At 42.9% G+C, this 20,793-nt stretch overlaps 3 protein-coding genes across 7 annotated transcripts; 1 reads left to right on the forward strand and 2 right to left on the reverse strand.

Moving 5' to 3' along the window:
• Positions 1 to 612: 612 nt before the first annotated feature.
• On the reverse strand, positions 613 to 9,984 carry narf (nuclear prelamin A recognition factor). Of its 2 annotated transcripts, XM_037756027.1 has the most exons (12): positions 9,653 to 9,984; positions 8,909 to 8,986; positions 8,729 to 8,794; positions 8,064 to 8,192; positions 7,824 to 7,956; positions 5,469 to 5,603; positions 4,293 to 4,411; positions 3,837 to 3,966; positions 3,206 to 3,278; positions 2,536 to 2,673; positions 1,786 to 1,943; positions 613 to 1,664 (listed from the first exon to the last, which is right to left on the reverse strand). In XM_037756027.1, exons 2-12 carry the CDS (start codon positions 8,963 to 8,965, stop codon positions 1,423 to 1,425), a joined length of 1,380 nt encoding a protein of 459 aa, XP_037611955.1. In that variant the 5' UTR covers positions 8,966 to 8,986; positions 9,653 to 9,984; the 3' UTR covers positions 613 to 1,422. The 2 variants fall into 2 exon arrangements, with proteins under 2 accessions (XP_037611955.1, XP_037611956.1); XM_037756028.1 differs by lacking the exon at positions 9,653 to 9,984 and having other exon boundaries at positions 8,909 to 9,112.
• LOC119479985 (cytochrome b-245 chaperone 1 homolog) lies at positions 9,524 to 15,864 on the forward strand. Of its 2 annotated transcripts, XM_037756033.1 has the most exons (7): positions 9,524 to 9,539; positions 9,631 to 9,739; positions 12,243 to 12,330; positions 12,477 to 12,518; positions 12,646 to 12,816; positions 12,905 to 13,049; positions 14,812 to 15,864. In XM_037756033.1, the coding sequence occupies exons 3-7, from the start codon at positions 12,243 to 12,245 to the stop codon at positions 14,972 to 14,974; spliced, it is 609 nt and encodes a 202-aa protein (XP_037611961.1). In that variant the 5' UTR covers positions 9,524 to 9,539; positions 9,631 to 9,739; the 3' UTR covers positions 14,975 to 15,864. The 2 variants fall into 2 exon arrangements, with proteins under 2 accessions (XP_037611961.1, XP_037611960.1); XM_037756032.1 differs by lacking the exons at positions 9,524 to 9,539; positions 9,631 to 9,739 and adding an exon at positions 10,849 to 11,161.
• Positions 15,790 to 20,742, reverse strand: hexdc (hexosaminidase (glycosyl hydrolase family 20, catalytic domain) containing). Of its 3 annotated transcripts, none has more exons than XM_037756024.1 (12): positions 20,527 to 20,738; positions 20,354 to 20,455; positions 20,115 to 20,230; positions 19,795 to 19,882; positions 19,525 to 19,689; positions 19,270 to 19,453; positions 18,564 to 18,635; positions 18,253 to 18,451; positions 18,012 to 18,173; positions 17,810 to 17,917; positions 17,306 to 17,395; positions 15,790 to 17,209 (listed from the first exon to the last, which is right to left on the reverse strand). In XM_037756024.1, exons 2-12 carry the CDS (start codon positions 20,438 to 20,440, stop codon positions 17,038 to 17,040), a joined length of 1,443 nt encoding a protein of 480 aa, XP_037611952.1. In that variant the 5' UTR covers positions 20,441 to 20,455; positions 20,527 to 20,738; the 3' UTR covers positions 15,790 to 17,037. The 3 variants fall into 3 exon arrangements, with proteins under 3 accessions (XP_037611952.1, XP_037611954.1, XP_037611953.1); XM_037756025.1 differs by having other exon boundaries at positions 17,038 to 17,209; positions 20,354 to 20,445; positions 20,527 to 20,742; XM_037756026.1 differs by lacking the exon at positions 20,527 to 20,738 and having other exon boundaries at positions 20,045 to 20,230; positions 20,354 to 20,386.
• Positions 20,743 to 20,793: the final 51 nt, after the last annotated feature.

Consider the following 20,793-nt stretch of genomic DNA (forward strand, 5'->3'; position numbering starts at 1 on the left):
CTCCAAAAGTATAAGACTTTTTTTTCCCGACAGATTATACTATGACTTTCCTTCTTTTCTTTTTTTTTCTTTTTTCAACATACTATACTGTGACATTTATTTTTACTTCTTTCAACATACTATATTTTAACTTTTTACTTCTTTCGACATACAATACTATGACTTTTTTTCGCCATACTAATCTATGACTTTTTTTAAGTAATTTTTGTCGACATGCCACAATATATATATATTTTTTTACTTTTCTCAACATACTATACTATAACGTTTTTTTTTTAAATGTTTTACTTTTTGTGACATACTAAACTATGACTTTTTTCTACATACTATAGGCGTAGTGGGCCCCTACTGACCCAAATCTATGAGGCTTATAGCGAGTGATAATGCACATTTAATGAGGTGACAGTCAAATCGGTTGGTTTCGTGAATTAACAGCAGCACAAATGTAAAAAAAACTGAAAAGGTTTGAACTCTACAGGAGGCAACAATGACATCATCAACAGAGATGAGACAACACTTTGTTTGTCAGAATATTTTAGTACTTAACATGTGACATGTATGTTTGATATTGTAAAACAAAGAAAAATAACAACACATAACTTAAAAAAACACTTGTGGAACAGGAATAAAGTGATAATACAAATGAAATCATCTCATACCATTAAAAAATAATTCTTCACTGGGCTGGATAAACCCTTAAACACTGGGCTGGTATGCTCACTGTCAGGTTGTTGTTATTAAAAGGAAACACACAGCAGCATTGCTTCCACTGACTGTTGAGATAAGACGATCACACTGTTGCATAGTAATCATGTAATGTGTTTGAGAACACATCGTCGTCTTTCAGCGAGGAACAGCGGAGACAACTTCGTGTTTCATGTTTGGACAGTTTAAATTTGGACTCCTCAGAATGAACATTGAGCATCCACAGGTTCAGTTCAGAAGTTCCAGTTGTGTGAAAAGCTTCTTATATGTTTCCTCAGTGGCTTATTGCTCTGTAAATTCATACAAGTAGTTGCACTTGCTACAGGCTTCTTCATTTCTCAGAACAGCTGGCAGATCGGGCGACTCCCTGACCCTGCACCAGTATCAGACATTACCCACAGCTTATTGACATCACTGCTTCAGTCTGCATCAAATGTTTTTCTGGACTCCGGACCCTTATGTGTCCTCAGGCTCAGCTTTGGCACAAGGAGATCCAATGATTTTAAACACAGCTAGCGCCCCGCTGTGGCCTAATGGAAGAACTGCACCTGTCCAGATACCACTTGCTGGTGCAGTGCAGCGTGGTCTCTTGGCTTGTCCTTCTTGGTGCCAGCATGAATGATGAGAATGGTCCAAGCAGAATCAGAATCAACCAGAGGAAGCCCCCCATTCAGCTTCCATCGGGTCTTAAAAGTAAAAAAACAGCCCTGGCTCTCCTCACCACTGCATGTGTGGGGGCTGCGTGTGGACCTGACTCCTGTACTGGGTGTGCAGGAGTGTGCCGGCCTGCGGGGAGTCCTGGCCCTGCAGCCAGTCTTGATAGAGGGTGTGCAGGGTGGGGTTGACCTCCGGGAGACGGACCGGCAGGCTGCTGTAGGCCTCCTCCATCTGCTGGACCAGGACTTTATCCACCCGGCCTCCCGCGTCGCTCTCTACCTGACCGCGGCCGCTCAGACACCCTGCCACATGGGAGACACAGGAAGGGCTTACACCAGCAGATCCCAGATGAAAGGGAGGATTTCAAAGTAACGTTTATAAGCAATATTTTTTAAATATCATGTTGGTAGTTTGTTGTGTTACCTCCTGGACAGGACAGCACCTCCACCAGCTGGTAAGGCACACGTCCCTTTCTCATCCGATGAACCAGCGTCTGGATGTTCCTGAAGCCGTAGACGGCAGCGAACTGCAGCAGAGTTTCCCCGTCCCGCTCCAGAGTCACTTCCTGGAAGTCCCGGTTCCTATAAAACCAACATGGTACACATTAGAGGAGGGTTTTCAGACAAAGACAAACAACTGACATTTCTCTAAAAGCTGGGTTTCCACCGAGAAGTTCCAGGTCATTTTAGTCCCGGGACTACTTTTCAAGGAACTAAAATCTCTTCTACCGCTCGACCGCTGGGCTCGCTCACACCATCTCTCTCGCTCAGCAGAGCCGAACTTTACTTTTGATGTTAACAAACTAAGGGAAATGTTCTCCCCTCGTCCTAAAATGGTCATAAATCGATACTAGAGTACTTCCTTGTTTTATGAATGAACAGTGCAGTGTGTGTTTCACCAATGAACAACGGTCATTCCTGAAAACCCCACCCCCGAAAGTTCCTGTACTTTCCGAAAGTACTATCCCCCGACCAGGGCCCTTTTCGGGGGGTAAAAAAAACCCCGGAACTTAATTTAGAAACTGGTCTCTGTGGTCGGGACACAAAAGATTCCTAGTTCCAGGGGAAAGTTCCTGTGGCCAAAACAGCGCTTAAAAACAGTGTAGTATTGATGAGTGTACAGTACATCAGTATTTTCCAGCAGAATAAGTCCCAGGGTCCCAGTGTGTCTCACCTGAGGTTCTTGTACGTGATCTCATGGACGTCCAGACCGAAGAGCTCTTTGGCAGCGTGTTTGAAGACGTGTTCCAGGAAGCCTTCAGAACCTCGGCCCTCGTGCCTCACTAGCGCCACGTCTCCAGCCTCTCCCAGCCTGCAGTCACAACACAGCTCACTCTGACAACAGCTTCCATAACCACTCAGTGAAGAGATGCAAATGTGAGTTGGATGCTATTTTAAACAACATGTAGGGTGGATGGACAACATCATGTGCAGTAGCAAAGTATTATAGTTTACGCAGACTTGTGTTTGATACTTAAACTAACAAATTACTTGCAATAGCAATTTTGAAACAATAGCATGTATATATTATCTTTTTATAGTCAAACATAAGTCTAACTGCACTATTTGGATGATAGCACAGTGCCTGTATACAGTAACAACTGGCCTGTGAAAGTATAAAAGAGCTACTGAAGGCCAAAGTCAAATCTATCAAATGTTTCAAGAAACGTGGTCAATAAAAATTATACTGAGTGAGGGTGATATTAATATAATTAATAACTACACTACTTAGAATATTGTTTCTCTGATACTTATCCAGACTTGCTGACTGCATCAGGGTAGCTCCAATATGTTTATTCTTTTCTCTCCAAAGATAACTGATGATAAGGATGACAACTACTCACACATGGTCCAGTGGAACTGAGTCCAGCTCCTCCACTGCAACCTTCCTCTGCTCCATCAGGTAATGGATCTCCCCTGAAACATCAAACATCACTGTTAAAAGGATGTTGCTGTTATGATCAACTAATATGACTGAGATGGAAGCAACAGTATCGGAAACCAAAAATATTTGTCATATAGTGTAACATACGTACAAATAGAATTATGCATGTTTACAGTCGATCTCTACTGCTGAACTAGCAAATAAAATGCAATAAAAAAAGGTAGTTTGAAACCCACAAGGTTTTCATTTCTGGGCCCAATGTGAGGTAACAAACAGCCACAACAATTCTGTTCTCTAATTGTATGGCTGAGAAACAGAAGCTGATTTCTTTGTTTAGCAGCAGTTTGCTGTGAGGAAAAGTAAAAGTGAAGGCTCTATGATGTCTGCTAGTATAAGACTGCATTTGATGCTAAGACTTGATTAGGATTGAATGTAATCATTATCTTCCTACTGGGGTCAGACACTCCAAACTTTAGATAATAAAAGCTGTATTTAACAGAATTTAGGGGTCAAAACAAACTCTTCATAAACATTTGGAAATTGATTTGTCCCCAGGCAGCGTTTGTGTAAGATAAAGAGGAGGACTGAACCTGAGGTGAGGACACAGTCCACGTCTCTGGTCTCCAGCAGGCTGTTGTAGAACTCCTCTCTGACTGCCTCGAGCTTCTTATCAAAGCACGGAGCCACCAACACGTGGTAGACTTTCTCTGGACTCAGCTTCTGCTTGGACACGGGGCGGGAAGGAAAAACAACATGATATAAAAGGTAGATTCTTTTTGGTGTGTGAAGCATTTTACACAACATTTTCTAAAGACAGAGTGCCTTACTTTACTTCTGACTTAAGATCTGAATAACAGAACATCCGTTACACCAGATTACCATTAAAGTTATACAGTCATGCCATTGTATTGGAGGCTGTTTGCTCCACCTTTTTTGATCCGTTACCTCCAGCTTCCTTTTACTGATGCTGCCACTGTATAAACAGCAAACAAAGCATTGCCAATAATGTGTAACGGTTACCGCTGATAAACTGAACGCATGCTCACCTGCTGCTTGGAGAAGTAGTCTTTGACCAGACAGCCCATGATCTGCTGAGGAGACCTGGCTGTGCAGATGTGAGGGGTGACCAGACTGCCCAGGACACGCTCTGAATAACGGATCCACCCTGAAAATCACCCATCAATAAACAATGATTTAGCTGAAACAATCAAATAATTGATTAGTCAGTCAAGCTATAGAAAATGAATAGCCAAAAATTTAAATCACTTATTAAGCAAAAACCAATCAAAATACCCCCAAATTATCAGCTGACAGCTCCTCAATTGTAAAGATTTACTGCCTGTCTCTGTTTTATTTAATCAGATATGTAATACATCCATGGCTGCTGGATTGTTAGTCGGGGCAAAACAAGACATCTTAAGACGGCTTTGGCTCTGGGAAAATGTGACGGGCAGTTTTAACAGTTTTCTGATATCGTACAGAAAAAACAATGAATCAATTAGTCCAAAAATAATCAACAGATTAATTGACAATAATGGCAGATTTCTGTCAAATTAATTCATTTTCATAAACGTTTCTAATGATCCCACTTCCTCAGCAATTGCCTTGTCTGGAGTCGAACACTTCATGACCAGTGTCAAACCTACAAACCGAATGAATGAAGTCTATGTATTTTTTTCCTGAGAGGAGAGGCAAAGTCTTTAAAGAGATACTTCAGGTGTTTTGAAGTGGGGTTTTTATGAGGTACTTATCCTTAGTCAGTGTATTACCTACAGTAGATGTTGGTCGGCACGCACCCAGTTTGGAGAAAGAGACAGGAGTACCGACACCGGAGCAAGGCAATTGTGCCGACCATCATCTACTCTAGGTACTACACTGACTATGGATAAGTACCCCACTGCAATACACCCAAACTATGACTTGAACTCTTGCCGTTCCTATCTCTGATGAAGGGAGTGGTGAAAGAGGAGCTGTCTATCTTGTCCCAGCAGCACACTGCCGCTATCTGTACTTCTAAAAACAAGCTCCGTCTCCCTATATTCAGCACACGGCATGCAAATTCACAGCCTGAGGAGCAGCAGAAGAAAGAGGCAAAAAGATGAAAATTGAGGCAAATATTAGGTTGGTTCAGTTGGCTAGAAAATGAGTCTGGCAGGTGGGGAATAAAAAAAAGTCAAAAAAAAGGGAGAGAAGGGGTGTGGACTGGAGGAAGGGAGTTTTACCTGGGCATGAAGAGGTGAACATGGGCAGGGCGTGGGAGTCGTGGTGCCTCTTGCGAAACCTCTGAATAAATTCCTTCTGACTCTCCAAGATGCTGAAGCCCGCCGCCAGAGTAGTGTCAAACACATACTGCACTCCTGCAGGGAAAAACACCAGAGGGATGAGGACAGAGACGGAGACACAGGAAGAGACAGGAGGGGCTGATGGATACTGACGAGAGGGTGGAAGTTTCTACACACCAGTCATGAAGAAATGGTTTCAGGAAGCTAAATTTATGACCATTTAAAACATGCCAATATTGATAACATTCAGACACTAGACTTCACATTCTCCCTCCCCTGTTCCATTGCATTTACTTCACAACAAGTCGTTGCCAGGCAATTCCCGTCAATTCCAACCCAGAGATACCATGTGATACCAACCACGTTTTACTATTGGCTCACAAGCCTTGTTAGAAGTGGGAACAGAACATGGGAGTGGGAACAGAACGTCAGAAATCTTCCACAGAGATAAACAAAACATTCATTTTGGACCCACCAACATTTTTTAAATGATTAATTCACAATCATAATGATTATTTTCAAGAAAATCCATACTTTTATTCAGCACCTTTCTAAAGGCTGTGTGGATGTATTATTTATTAAAAAATATCTGTCTACATAACAAACAGCATATTGAGGATCAATTTAACAACAACAACCCCTGCAGCATGTGGAACCGTATCAAGGCACTGACTGACTACAAAACCACCAATCTGCTGCCCAGTGATGACGCCCAGAGCCTGATGTCCTGAACCAGTTCTGAGAGGTCTGTCGCTGCTCGACCCATCAACCCACCTGCTGGAGAGTCGACACTGGTTCACTGGTTAACGCAAGCAAGGCGGCAGGCCCAGACAGAGTGCCCGGCCCGGTACTGAAAGCAAATATTCAACCTTTCATTACAAAAAGTTGCTGTTCCAACACGCCTTAGATCCTCCACCATCCTCCCCGTGCCCAGAAAAGTCCTCTGTGAAGTGTCTGAATGACCATCGCCCAGCGGCACTAACACCCATTACCACCAAACGCTTTGAGAAACTTGTGCTTTCACACATCAGAACCATCATCCCAACCGATCTGGATCAGCACCAGTTTGCTTCCTGGGTAAACCACTCCACAGAGGACGCCATCGCAACAGCTCTCCACACCGCTCTGACACACTTAGAAGAACCAAACAGTTATTTGAGGATGCCATTTAGGGACTTTAGCTCCACATTTAACACTGTAACCCCCCCCCCACAAACTGGACAACCTTGGCCTTCGTTCTCCGCTGTGCTCACCGGTCATCTCCCCTCTTCCACCCCCTCATCCTAAACACAGGAACCCAAAAGGGCTGCACCCCCCATCCACAGCTAAAACTCCATAATTAAATTCGCAGACGACACCACAGGAGTTGGGCTGATTTCAGAAGTGGAACACCTGGCTGAGTGGTGTAAGGACAACAAGCCGGTCCTCAACACCTCTAAGACAAAGGAGATGATTATTGACTTCAAGACAACAAAAGGAGAAAGTCCCCCTCCCCCTCCACATACATGGAGAGGCAGCACCTAAAGTTCCTTGGAGTCAAAGGCCCTGTACAGCCATGGCATTATCATGCGTCCTGAGTGATCCGATCACAAGTGGACAGCTTTAAGTACGTATGTTCACACCTGGCATGAGAATGCGTCTGCACATGCGGGGGATGAGAGCGAGAGAGCGGGCGGGTGTCAGCTCTGTTCAAAGCACCAGAACAACAACACTGACACATCTCTGACAATATGATAGTCTGTCAATATGTAAACTATAAATAAGATCTATTGTACTATAATACAGTTGTACCGACAGGATACAGTAGAGCACAGAGGCCTCGAGGCAGACAAGCGCTCGCGTCTGCCTGTCTGTTCACCTGAGGAGCGCAGAGACCCGCAGATCCCAGAGGGACGTCAGTTGAGTAGGCGGTCCTTTAATGTGGCCCAGGACACATTCACTACACACTGCTAAAAGAATGTGGTCATATGTGACCACCTCTAAATGGGGTCTGAGTGATCGGATCTCAACGCGTCCTCAATGCGTTTTGAGTGTGTTCACACCTATACTTAGAGCTGTCCACTTGTGATCCGATCACTAAGGACTCACATTAACACCAGGTCTGAACAGGGTCGAAATATTAAAACTGGAAGAACCAATTTCTGAAGAAACCGACGCTACACTGAAATGCTGTCACTTCACAGGGAAAACACATCACAAGACCTCCAATAACATAAAAGAGAACTTGAATACTGTGTTAAGATTGTTTTTGTATTGTGAGAGTTAAATTAGTGATACATGAATCCACTTGCTCACCTAAACTCTTGAGGAAGCCACAGAGTTTGTGTGCAGCCTCGGTGACGTCCACACCAAACTTGATGGCAAAGAAAGGCAGAGACTGCGGACACACCGACGCTACCAGGACCTTGTGCTTCGACACGTCACACTTCTGACAGGGAAAGAGAGACAATGGGAACTATGTCAGGTATTGCTCAAAGTGCAACAAGACACCTCACTGACTTTCTCAGGTTTCTGTTTGGTTACGCATTGTTTTACCTTATTGAGAGCCAGAACCCGCTCCACTTCCTCCAGGCTCTGCTGAGAGATCTTCAGGCTCTCCTCCTCTGATAGACAGCCATCACAGGACAGGCAGGCGCTCAGCAGCAACTGGGATCCGTCATGTACCTTCAGGGGAGAAAAGAGGAGTGTGTTAGGTGGGTTTGAAAAGAGACACATTTGATATTATAAAGGGGTACTCCTGCAATTTAGTTAATTAGACTTCCATAAAAAAGTCCACTACTCACAAGACATAGATTTAAAAAAAGAATGGTCAAAGCAACAGAGGTCAAGATGTTGTCTCAAGCCTGATGTTGTTTCACACATAATAGAATGATCCCAGTCACTTCCACATAGTGAGGCATACAGCTTTTTAATTAAACACTGGTATCGGATCGGTACTCGGTATCGGCCAACACCCAAAGCCCAGTTATCGGTATCGGGACTGAAAAAGTCAGATCGGTGTTAAGTGTTAAAAGTGTTAAAACTACTCAGGGTTATTTTCAGACTTTAGAAAGCTCCAGAAAACATTTTACAACTGTTTCCACAGTCTGAGTAGCACTCCTCGTGATGAGTAAACTGATTTTAATGTATGAAATAGTCGGAGTGCCTCTTTAATAAACAGACGATACAACAAATTAAATCAGTGCGTAAACAGAAGTTACCTCTCCATTGACTTCCTCTGTCTCCTGGTGGGAGTTGGCACCATCATCACTCTGTTTCTTGTTGCACTGTGTGTGGAAGATCAATAAACATTAAACTCATGATTGGACAGCAAGAAAAACGTTTTCCAAATTCAGCATGCATAGAGAGTCGACTGACATATAGAAAACCAAAAAATTCACCTGTTTGGTGCAGTTCTCACACTTCTCCTTGCGCTTTGGTATGTTGACCTCTGACATTTTTCCTTGGTGGTTGTAAATCTGAAAATTGAGATTTTACCATTCACCATTAGCTTCCCCAGTGTTGATCATCTCCCCTACAACAGCACTGGCATGATGACTGTGTGGCTGCAGCCTGCTGCTGCTGTGTCAGGTTTTGTCAACTCCACCCTCCTCTGAGTGTCCTATCACAGGCTGCCCTCTTATCAGAAACACAACAACAGCTCTAGAGTGGTGGGAAACTGGCAAAGAACACAGACTAGTGTGTCCTGTCATTAAATGCCTCACGTTAATTACATACACAGTGCCAACTAAAACAGCCATGAAGATCATTATCATTATCACACAGAGGAGCTATCATCCTGTGAAATCCCTCATATATTATGAATACAATATGTCACAGTCCCATAATGTAAAATACGAAAAATGTAGACTTTTGGGTGAATATTTTACCATAACTAGCGATATTTTCAGCCCCAACTGGCTAAAAAAAGATAATTTCTTACGCACGTGAACGCAACGTACGTCGAATTGTATTTGAGCTTTAACTTTACGTTATTGCGTCACACACAGGCCTTTCTTCTTCTTCTGACAGGTAATTTAGTCTCTGTGTTTGTTCAACTGTGTGTTGGTTTAACAGTATGACAGCAGGCTAACATTGTGCTAACATGTGCTAACATTACAAGGTCGACATTTAAGGTAACTCACCGGATTTCACTGCTTTGTCAGAGACAAAGACATGGAAGACATGCAGAGGACATTCAGAGGAGCAGCAGACCAGCAGCACTGATCCAGGTGAGCTCACCAGTGACTCAGCACTTTGTTAGTTTCAAGTCTAGTCGTCTGTTCTGTGTGTGTGTTTGTGTGTGTGGGGGGGGGGGGGGGTGTTGTGACCGCCACTGCTCGCTTGAACCTGGGCGGTTATTTCATAACACCGGTTCACCTACTAATGCTCTCAGAGGCGGAGGAGCTGCTAGTGTTCAAGCCAGTCATGTTGTGAACCCGGTGAGTGGAGTACGCATGCGCAAACGGAGTAGTGATGTTTCGGCAACGAACGAGCCGGTTCAAAGAGCCGGCTCTTTTAAGTGAACGATAAGAGCCGGCTCCCGTCAGAGAACCGTTTTTTTTCTTTTTTCTTTAATTAATACAAGGCATAAGGATAGGACGGGACGACCTTCTCCGCGCCACGGGCATTCCATGCACTGACTGTGACCGAATGTTGTTTTAATAACGTCCGTGAGACCAATCAGATGATGACAGACGAGGATCATACCATCAAGCAGGTGATGGTCTACAGGTACAGAGCAGGAGGAAGAGGAGAAGAGAAAGAGAGATAGGAGTGCGATGCGCGAATAGCAGACAAGATGAGTGACAGTCAGAAACAAAGCAGCATGCAAAGTTATGGTATTCTGGAAATTATAAGGTTTAGTATAATTATATTTAATAATTTAAGTGATATATGTGCACACATACTAATCATAGGTCAAAACGACGCTAAATGTGGCTCAATTATAAAAGGCAGAAGTGGTAAAATGAAGAGCCGTTTTGGAGCCGAAAGAGCCGGCTATTTTTGGTGAGCTGAGCCAAATAATCTGGCTCACTAAGAAGAGCCGGAATTCCATCACTAAAACGGAGTAGTGGTCTGCTCCGGAAGCTTTGATTTTTTTTGCCAAACTACCTGGTGGTGGGGGCATTGAAAAGAGCTGCTTTTAGCCTTGCTGTGGCAGTAAAATCAACAAATTATGATATGTCCAGCGTTAAAAACTCCAACTCGTTCTGTGAGTTTCTCCTTCCCCAGACGCGGGGAGCTTTCCCGGATGCATGGTTTCAGATTTTTCAAAGTATGCCTCAAAAGGAGACGAAAATGGTCAAAATAATGGAAAAGTTATGCCCAGTTCACTACAAAACGAGATAAAATGTGTTGTGAAAATGCCATGGTGTTGTAGGAAAACGAAAGGCTGGCGTAGTAAACGGACTACGCAACCAAATACATATTTTCTCTTAAATTGATACACTTAAAGCTTTTATTTTGAAGGCGACGAGAAAGCGAGCCCGTCCAATCAGAGCAGCCGGATCCAGGAAGGAAGTATCTGAACAGTTGTTGCAACAATATGAATAGGAACTTCCTCATAATTCACTACATGTGTTTCCTCCTACAAATGCTCTTTTGCTGAATTTGTAACGCGAAAAAAATACAGAAAGAAAGCAGAGTTTAAGGTAAGTGATACAACATGTGTCATCTCTGGTGTCTTTATAAAGTTGTGGTGAGACAGTGTATTCTTTTCACATCATATCCAGTCCATCATCAGCAGGAGCATCTCTCTGGTCTTGTTGGGTTTTCAGATGGCTGGATTAACCTGCTAGAGGGGGGATACTCAGCCAAATACATCTTATGTATTAAATTGATGCATTTTTAACCTTCTATTTTGAAAGTGGTGTGAAAATGAACCCCAATGTCTTGAAATCCAGATCCAATGTCTTGAAATGCCTCTTCAGAGCAGGGCCTCAACATGTCTGCTGTGGAAAAGGCCTTTTGAAATAGCACAACATGTTAATACCATAGAACCAACAATAATAATTATTATCGTAAACTAAAAAGAAAGTAAGCAGTGAAAAATATTGTTAGTAAACTCAAACTTAATTTAAATCAATATCATTTAAGTAAAACTAAACTGTAACTATATTGCCTGGTTAAAACACGAGTAAAAAATAAAATAAAATGAATATAAATTGATTTCAGTTTTAGTTTTTTAGCTATAATATATCACTACTGAAAAAAGGAGACTGCTTGAATTTCCGTCAACTTTCGTGACATTGAACCACAGAAACTGAACAGACTTGACCTTCCAGCAGATGGCGCTATGCCGCAATTGCTTCACATCGGACACTAAAGTAGCGCAAAGATTAAACTTTAAACATTAAATAGTATGGCCATTCCTACAGTTCTCCAACCATGTATTTTGTATGTACATGTATTTAATTCTGAGACATTATACCTGGCCCGATCAAAAACAAACTAAAACTAACTATTTAAAAACTGAAACTAAACTAAAACTAGCAAACACTCTGAAAACAAACTAAAATAAAATCGAAAAGTCTAAACTAAAATAAAATAAAAATGAATTATTAACTATTATAACCTTGGTTGATACACATTAAGCCTGGAGCTTTCAGGGCCCCTGGAGTATATTTTTGTGATTTGGGTGAACTGGCCCTTTAAGGTAGGGGTATTATGTCCTTGTAAAATAGGCTTTTTGTATATGTGAAGTACACAATGGTTGTTCTTGCCTGTGTTCAGATGGGATACATGATAGTAGAGGAGCACAGCTCCACCTTGCTCCACCTGAAGAGATCTCCAGGCATTCGTTCCTGGTCTCTTCTTGTCGGTAAGTGTGTGTTCAAATGTTCATACAATCAAATATGAAATAAACATCCACCATCCCCTCAATATGTTAAAATTCTGTAATTAAAACCTCTCATCTGCTCTCTCCCTGTTTTGTCTCTAATAATAAGCCTCTCATTTGAATTGCAGGTATAGCATCTGTTGGGTTGGCAGCAGCATACTACAGCTCAGGTACACAAACTGAATTTACCTAATCTGTTAATCAATTTGCTCAACTTCCGATTTATGTAACTTTCCACACTTTCCACACACGCTTGTTACAACTTTATTTGTTGTATGTGTTGTGTGGATCACACAGACAGCATCCCGTGGAAGCTTTTCTACGTGGCGGGCTGTCTGTTTGTAGCCATGCAGAACATGGAGGAATGGGAGGAGGCTGTGTTTGACAAAACCAAGGACCTGATTGAGCTGAGGACGTTCAGCTTGTACGCTTTAGTCCTGACCATGTGGAAGAAGGGGCAAGAGAAAGGTCAGTTAACACCACGGTACAGTAGAGTCCACTGGCTGTTTGAGTGTGCAGAATCTTAACTTTATTTTTCCCCCTTTCTCTCTCTCAGTTGTGTTGGATCTGACACAGCTGTGTGACATCTGCGTCCAGGAGGAGAAGGTTCGTTATCTGGGGAAGGGCTACCTGCTGATGCTGCGGCTGGCTGCGGGCTTCTCCTACCCGCTGACTCAGAGTGCCATGCTGGGGGGACGCAGGTAGGGGTCTGCTGCTGACATCTCCAACACATGAAAGTTATAATCTGTAAGATTTTAGTTATATCACATCCACAGTCCTGAATTGATTCAGCAATGGAGCACTGCAAGAATGAGTCCTAAAACCCAGAAATTAGTTAGCATTTTAGCACTTCCGGTTCCCTTGTCTCAAAGTTTTTTTGAGTAGAAGCCTGAAATAAGGTGTGTGGTTAACACAAGCTTAAAGGTACAGTGTGTAGGATTTGGCAACATCTGCAGATTGAAACCAACTGAGTACCCCTCCGCTCACTCCTCCCTTTCCAAGACTGTGTTAACGTGAGCGGCCAAGTGCAAAACCGTGATAACTCCATTCGCCTCACTCAGAGGCCATACTTACCATAATAACACTACTTTAATGGAAGTCAGACGGCAGCTGGGGGTACCGCGGTTTTGCACTCTGCAGCTCACATTACTGCAGTTTAACAAACGTGTCGGAGAACTATGGTGGCCTTCAGGTAACTTAAAAATGTGAACGTCTCTCTCTAGAGCCAGTGTTTGGTTTGTCCGTTCTGGGCTACTGTAGAAACGTGCCGGAGCAACATGGCGGACTCTGTGCAAGGACCCGCTACCCATGTAGATATGAAGGGCTCATTCTAAGCTAACAAAAACACAGCGATTCTTAGTTTCAGGTAATTATACACTAAGGAAATATTATATTCCATTTCTGCTAATAGATCCCCCAAAATGTTGCATACTGTTCCTTTAAGAGACTTTAACGTTTTGTTCTGCGACATAAAATACGTCAGTAAATACCCCACTTGTGAATTTTGAAGCTTTTACGTGTCTTTAAAAAGGCCGTTGCTAACAAGTGGCAAAATGACACTACTAATCATCATCACGCTGAATACCCAAAGTGGCCAAGAAAAATCAATGAATGCAGTTTTAAGTATACTGTATTTAAAAAAAAAAAATGGGATGCACAATGATATCGGCACGTCATCGGCATCGGCAGATAAAGGCTTTAAAATGAAATATCGGCCAGAAACGAGCATTTCCTCCGATGTGACAGGCCGATAAGATGATGCGTATGTGACACGAACCGTTGACGAATATGCAAAAACAAATTTCTTGGGTGTGGAGTTTTTTTTTAAAGTGTCCAAAAGGTTTGCAATGATTGCTCATCATCAGTCTTGCGAGGATTAGCCAAATCGCAAGTTGATTTACCCATCTGAAGAGCTGTCATCCACTTCCTTGTGCCTATTTTCAGGATTGTCTCAGGGACAGCCTGTTAAAGTAGGATGCATTTTTCAGTTTTATCTGAACATGTTACATAAAAATAAATGACATGTTTTACATATAACCCAAGTTGAAGTAGTTTTCTTATTTTGCCTAATGAAGGTGTACATTCTGAAAAGCATTTTTATTTTGTCTGCATCTGCCAGCGGGCCTTCACAATAACAGCAGGCCTAATAATATGATGATTCCACTACACGAGAGACTTGATGTTCTTTGCAATTAGGTGGAAAAAATATGTGCATACGGTAAATAGGCATCAGCATTAGCAATCAGCCAAATTGAGTTGGAAAATATCAACACATCCTTGTCTGCAAAAATCCAATATCGAGCATCCCTACCCTGGATTCAAAGTCTTCTTATGGTCTGATTGTTATAATTGAAGCCAAACAATATTTGGAAGAAAAAAGCAGAACAAATATGCTTTGTAGAACAAACATTAGATAATGTATTACATCCCTGTTCTCCTTCTGTTCCGTCTGCTACCCGTCAGTGATGTGGAGGCGATGGCTGCATTACTGAAGCGCTTCCTGGGGCTGGAGGAGCTGAAGCAACGCAGGCAGCAGGAGGAAGAGGCAGCGTATGGAGAGGAGGAGGAGGAGGAGGAGGAAGATTCTCAGAGCAGTGCTTCAGATGGTGAAGCAGACAAACTCTGATCTCTCTGAGACTTACAACCTTGCTGCAACTTTGGGTGGATTGATTCAGGGTCATTATGGCATCGCTATGGCATTACAGAGGGTTACACTGTTAGCATGTGCATGAAACACAAAGGATGCAGCCTCTATCAGTTTCTCCTCAAACTTCCTTCCTTGTCTTTTTTTTATATGTCAGGTGGGGTTATGGCAGCCTCAGGAGGCTATAGTGAAATATTTTGTATTTAATTTTCATGTGAACTAGGATGGAAATTAAATGTTTTGTCATGTAAATGTTTCATGGTTCAGTCAAAGGTTTCTAAAACACTTCCAGGGAGTATATGGAAAAAGTGTACTGTAAATGCAGCTCTCTGCAAATGAAGCTTTTTGGATCTAATTACTATTTGGGAATACACTCCAGATTACAGATTTGCCGTGCCTTCCTACTGAACTCTAATAAGTGTTTATGTGTGTGAGTTAATGGAAAGTGCTCTTATCCCACAGTTTTCCGGGACCACCTAGTTGATAATCACCTTTCGCATGTTTATTCAAACCCCAGTCCGCACCGACCGGATGACAGCATGTGCAAACTGTAATCGAGCATGAGTGATTCTCAATCAAGGGTTAATTATCTGTGAAATTACCGGCCTGTTGTGCTTTTTATTTTTAACAGTTCTATACTTTTTGTGAACCAAAGACTGAATCTCAGGCGAACACTTTGATGCTTTGGACAAACTATTTTTTGTTTCTTCTGAAAAGTGTAGGGAATCATGGCTGTTAAATGTTGAATGTCGGTGTGTTCTGCTCTGCTTGGAAGAAAATGGGAAGGTCTTTTTTTTTTGTTGGTTGATTTTATTGTCTTTGTTTACTTTGATACATTTGGAAGAATTATATAAAAATGATTTATATACAAACCCCAAGTCTCCTTTTAATATTATTTCCTTTCTTTGCTACAGTTAGTGCAATTTACATACACCAGTTTGCTCTTGGGGAAGTGCAAATTTACACATGAAATCACTCCTGTTAAGTGCTGGTTGCAAAAAAATGAAAGCTAGGGTTGGTAATCAGTTTATATTTGTGCATCGGGGGCGATCTATTAGCAGAATTAGAATATAATATTCATAACTATGTTTTCATTGGTTTATCATCAGCTGAAACTAAGAACCGTTGCGTTTTCATTAGCTTAGAACGACTCCTTCATATCTACATAGGGAGCGGGTCCTCTTCATTGAGTCCGACATGTTGCTCCGCCATGTTTCTACAGTAGCCCAGAACGGACAAACCAAACACTGGCTCTAGAAAGACCCTTTCACGTTTTTACGTTGCCGGAAGGTGACCGTAGTTCTCTTCCGTTGCTCCTAAAGTAGTGTTATTATGGTAAGAATAGCCTTTGAGCGAGGCGAACGCCGTTACCACGGTTTTTGCACTCGGCGACTCACGTTACCGCAGTCTTGGAAAGGGAGGTGTGAGCAGAGGGGCATTCAGTTGGTTGCAATCTGCAACCACACCACTATGCCGCCAAATCCTACACACTACCTTTAAGAAACAAGCAAGCATAAGCTAGATTTAAAAAAATTATCCAACCGAAAAACCCAGCCCAGTGTTGTCAACTCTTTTCCAATGAAAGTAAATAGCAGCTCCAAAAGTCGCTAAATCTAGCGAGAAAGTCGCTAACTCGGAAACACCGACAGTCCGTACCTTCAGGCGTCCCTCCAAAGCCACTCCCCCAAAATTATCACAACGAACATAAAAAATGAACATGGCTATTGTTAGTACTCACAGTTGTTAAGCTAGCAGCTTGTGGAAGACTCTGGCAATGAGTGTACGGAGGTAGACAGGTAGGTAGCTAGGTAGGTAGGTAGAAAGACAGGTAGCCTGTCCGGACAGGTTTATTACAGTCCTGCGACAGCCGCAGATACCGTATTTTTTGCCAGAGCATTTGATTTATTGATTGCTGTCGGGATGTAATGAGAATTTCAACAAATATAACAAAAATGTTTTTGAAGAAGATTACCAACCCTAGCTTTAAGAGAACAGCATCGGAATTCATCAAACAAATATTTTTAATTCTGAGCTGGTGAAATATTTCACGGCACCATCTCGTTCACACAGGCTCTGATTTCCTCTGTTATCCTCTGTAAGGGAGCCACTACAGGGCTGACGTGTTCCTCCATCCACTCCTGGGCTGTTGAGTCTGGGTAAAGACGTACCATCTCCTCTCTCACCCCCTCCGCCTTCTCTTGTAACGTAGTCAAATACCTGAGGAGACCAGATCAGATGGGGGTTTCTGTTAAAGGCCAAACAGAGTTTCAGGAAGAGGCAGAGTGTAGCTGTAATATAACTAATTATTCTCACGTTGATGCTTGGTTGTGAATCTGCATGGCGATGAGAGGGGTTACCATTTTCCTCTGTCGGTGGTAGGAGCTGAACCATCCTCTGACATACCTACAGTAGCAAAGGCATACAGTTACTCAGCTGTTATTTACATACAGAAGAAAACATTTGTGTATTTCTGCAAAGGTTTGGGAAATACACTTATTTGCTTTCCCTGTTAAGAGGAGTTTTTTTGGTGGGGAGTTTTTCCCTTATCCGATGAGAGAGTCGCACTGTAAAGGATAGAGGGTGTCGTATCCTGTACAGATTGTAAAGCCCCCTGAGGCAAATTTGTGATTTTGGGCTATACAAATAAAATTGATTTGACATGATTTGCTGAGAGTTAGATGAGAAGATCGATACCACTCTCACAGACATGAGAGGTTTCAATCTTCTCATTTAAGTCTCGGCAAGAACATCAAACTATTCTTTTAAGGTAGATGAGACATTGGAGTTAAGATCTTGTGATCACTGCCCACAACTCACATGTTGTTTTCAAAAAATCGTATGTCTTCTGAGTTCAACAGTGAATTGAGCTCCACAGTTAACTCAGCCAGCCTCCTTCCTGGGAACAGCGAGTCGTCCACAGAAGTCCTAAAGGCCACATGGGACGAAATCCAGTTAACCTAGAGAGATATACTCTATATTGACAGTGTTGTGTAGTTCATGAAACAATGTCGGGCCTCACCTCTCCATGGCCTCTACCTCCACTGAGCAGATACCCAGTCTCTCAGTCACTTTGCCCTGAGCCTCAGCACTGAACTGACCATGGCTGAGTGTCTGGAGACAGGCTGCTAGCGATGGAAGGGCCACATGCATCAGCTCACACAGCACCGACAGGTGGTCATACCTGACAGTGGGGAGACGGATCATGTAAAAAAAAGCTCTGTGTTAAATAGTAAATGTAAGATCAAATGAAGAATACTTACCTCTGCCAGCCTGTGATGGCGATGCCCTGCAGGTTTATAGCAGCAGATAGAGAAGCAGCCACCGTCAGCCACTGCACGTGATTATCCACATGTCTCTGCGTGCCGGGCACACAGGTGTAAACAGTGGTGGAGCCTTTAAAGGAGCTGGCTGCCCACAGGTCGGACATACCGGCACTGCAATACTTCTCCAGCAGAGACACTGGATAACACACAGAATATACGTCACTACTAACAAAGCTCTGTGATGTTGCAGAATATTTGTCAATGTATAAGAGAGCCCGATACTAATTTCCACAGTATATGGTTCTTACCAGTTGTGTCCACATCCAGATTAGGGTTGTAATCCCACAACATGGGCTGGACGAGTCCCACTAGGCCGCTAGCTGTCACATGGATAGAAAACAGAAAAGATTCATATTGAAAACGGTTTAATCAAGACACACTGGAGAGAACAGATACCATAACCAGCAGTGGTTCTAAAAATTGGATCTGAAGACCACCAGGAATCCTTCAGATGGGTCCCAGCAGGTCTTCAACAAAATAAGAAAAAGTTTAATTTTATACTGTATACTTACTGTGCAGCTCCTATTGTTCTTTATGTGTGTCTGGAAATTTGCTACTGTTTTTTTTTTATATAATTTGTATGCAGTGTTTACTGTTTGTTTGTTAACTAAAATACCAATAAACAGATGTAAAAATACATCAGACCTTCAGAGGTCTAGTGGAGTCCAACGGAGCGTTTCACACAGAAGGTGAATACAGGTGTATGCAGGCAAACAGTATGAGAAAAATAAAGTGTCCTTTGAACATTAAAGCATGTAAACATGTTTGAGTAGAAACCCAAAATGCATGTACGAACCTGAAAATGAGCATGATATGTCTCCTTTAAAGTCTGAAAGCTTCAAACTGCCATAACGCCTCTGTGCTTTTTTTTTTTTGGAGTGACTCTCCTTGTATGTATTTCATATATCAGAGCTCACCCGGTTTAGAAGGGAACCAATTGTATTTCTTCCTCACCTTTTAGCGTGTCCTGGCTCATGCCTCTCATCATATCATCCCACATTATGATGGTCATGTGAGGCCACGCCTCCTTGACGGCCTGGGCCACCTTGGTCACATGGCTCAGGAAGAGCTGCTCCACCGTACGTCCGGGCGAGGCCAACCACAGTTTGGACTCCTCCCCCTCGCCGAGCATGTACACCTTGAGGAATTTCAGATGAGGACGTGAAATGATGACACTTTCCACCGTAACTAGTTGACAAAAATCCTTACCTCATCTGCTCCGATGTGCAGCGTATTCAAGCCGGGATGCAGCTCCACCACCTGCCTCAGCATCTCCATCACCAGCCTCACCCCTTCCTCTTTGTGGGGATTCAGGGTGCCGACGCAGTGGGCAGCCTCTCTCAGGCTCCACAGGGGCCGATGCTTCAACACAAACTATAACAGAGAAGGGTCATGGATGAACACCGATACTGAACACCATCTGAGAAATTGGGCATTCGTAGCCATTACAAAGACAGGAGAGCAGGATGTTTGCCTCACCTCCATGTGGCCAAATGTCTGCACAAGTGGGATGACCTCCATGCCTTTAGATTTGGCAAATTCCTGCATAGATAATACCTCCTCTCGGCTGGAAACACAGCAGACAGAACTCAATGAACTTACTGAACCAAAGCAATTTATGGCACGCTGGACTTGCACACTAACTTCTATCTCTATTCCACATAGAAAAGATTATCATTTTATTACAGGATCTTACAACACGATGAGGCAGATAAAAAACAGTACATACAATTCCACCCAGCCCATAAACCAGGAATGGAATGATAGGCAGTGTCCGGTGTTTGCATCCCAAACTGCACCTGTAAGCAGGCTGCACTGTGGCCTGCAGCAGCTTCACCTCCCCCCCATAAGGAAACATGTCCTCATACTCCACCAGCAGGCCATTGGCTCCCAGCTGAGAGAACAGCTCGATCAGCTGAGGACATGAAACACACATTAGTGGACAGCAAATGTCAATATAAGAGGGTGTAAATATGTCAAATATCAATACAGAGTATGTGTGTATAGTAGATGACAGAGGATGCTGCTGTGTGCTGACCTTGTGAAGGTATTCTACTCTTGGGGGGGCACCTTTCAGATCCAGGTGGACCAGTTTCTTTCCTTTTGGCCATGGTGCATGCTTCATTGTGACTGTTGCAGACTGCAGAATAGAGCTTCATATTAAGAACAGTAGTTACAGGTGTGTGTGTTAATGTTTGTGAATGAACTCACCAGAACAGTTGATGTTGATGTGACGCAGATCACTTTTTTCTGCACAAGAAACGTCCACTGCTTCCGGTCGTTTCAATAATGATAAAGTAATAGGTAATAGGTAATCGATTAGTTTAGTCTTTGGCAGAGCAATGGATGGAAGAATGCACGCTGCTTACATGCTGTAAGAGTTACACGTGTGTGAAGTTCAGAATATCAGATACAGGATTAGCATGGAGCTATATTGTAGCTGAAAGTGTCTGTTTTTGCAACTATGCGTTGTAGTGG

The sequence above is a fragment of the Sebastes umbrosus genome, chromosome 20, assembly GCF_015220745.1.
Source record: "Sebastes umbrosus isolate fSebUmb1 chromosome 20, fSebUmb1.pri, whole genome shotgun sequence".
NCBI lineage: Eukaryota > Metazoa > Chordata > Actinopteri > Perciformes > Sebastidae > Sebastes > Sebastes umbrosus.

Excerpts from the sequence above, each read along its gene's own strand:
- narf (XM_037756027.1), bottom strand. The coding sequence starts at position 8,965 with ATGTCAGAGGTCAACATACCAAAGCGCAAGGAGAAGTGTGAGAACTGC. Across the intron at positions 8,795-8,908 it reads GTGAGAACTGCACCAAACAG|TGCAACAAGAAACAGAGTGA; the intron begins GTGAATTTTTTG and ends TTCCACACACAG. Across the intron at positions 1,944-2,535 it reads ATCACGTACAAGAACCTCAG|GAACCGGGACTTCCAGGAAG; the intron begins GTGAGACACACT and ends TTGGTTTTATAG.
- LOC119479985 (XM_037756033.1), top strand. The coding sequence starts at position 12,243 with ATGGGATACATGATAGTAGAGGAGCACAGCTCCACCTTGCTCCACCTG. Across the intron at positions 12,817-12,904 it reads GAAGAAGGGGCAAGAGAAAG|TTGTGTTGGATCTGACACAG; the intron begins GTCAGTTAACAC and ends TCTCTCTCTCAG. Across the intron at positions 13,050-14,811 it reads GCCATGCTGGGGGGACGCAG|TGATGTGGAGGCGATGGCTG; the intron begins GTAGGGGTCTGC and ends GCTACCCGTCAG.
- hexdc (XM_037756024.1), bottom strand. The coding sequence starts at position 20,440 with ATGAAGCATGCACCATGGCCAAAAGGAAAGAAACTGGTCCACCTGGAT. Across the intron at positions 17,918-18,011 it reads GAGGTAGAGGCCATGGAGAG|GACTTCTGTGGACGACTCGC; the intron begins GTGAGGCCCGAC and ends TGTGGCCTTTAG. Across the intron at positions 17,210-17,305 it reads ATTCACAACCAAGCATCAAC|GTATTTGACTACGTTACAAG; the intron begins GTGAGAATAATT and ends TGGTCTCCTCAG.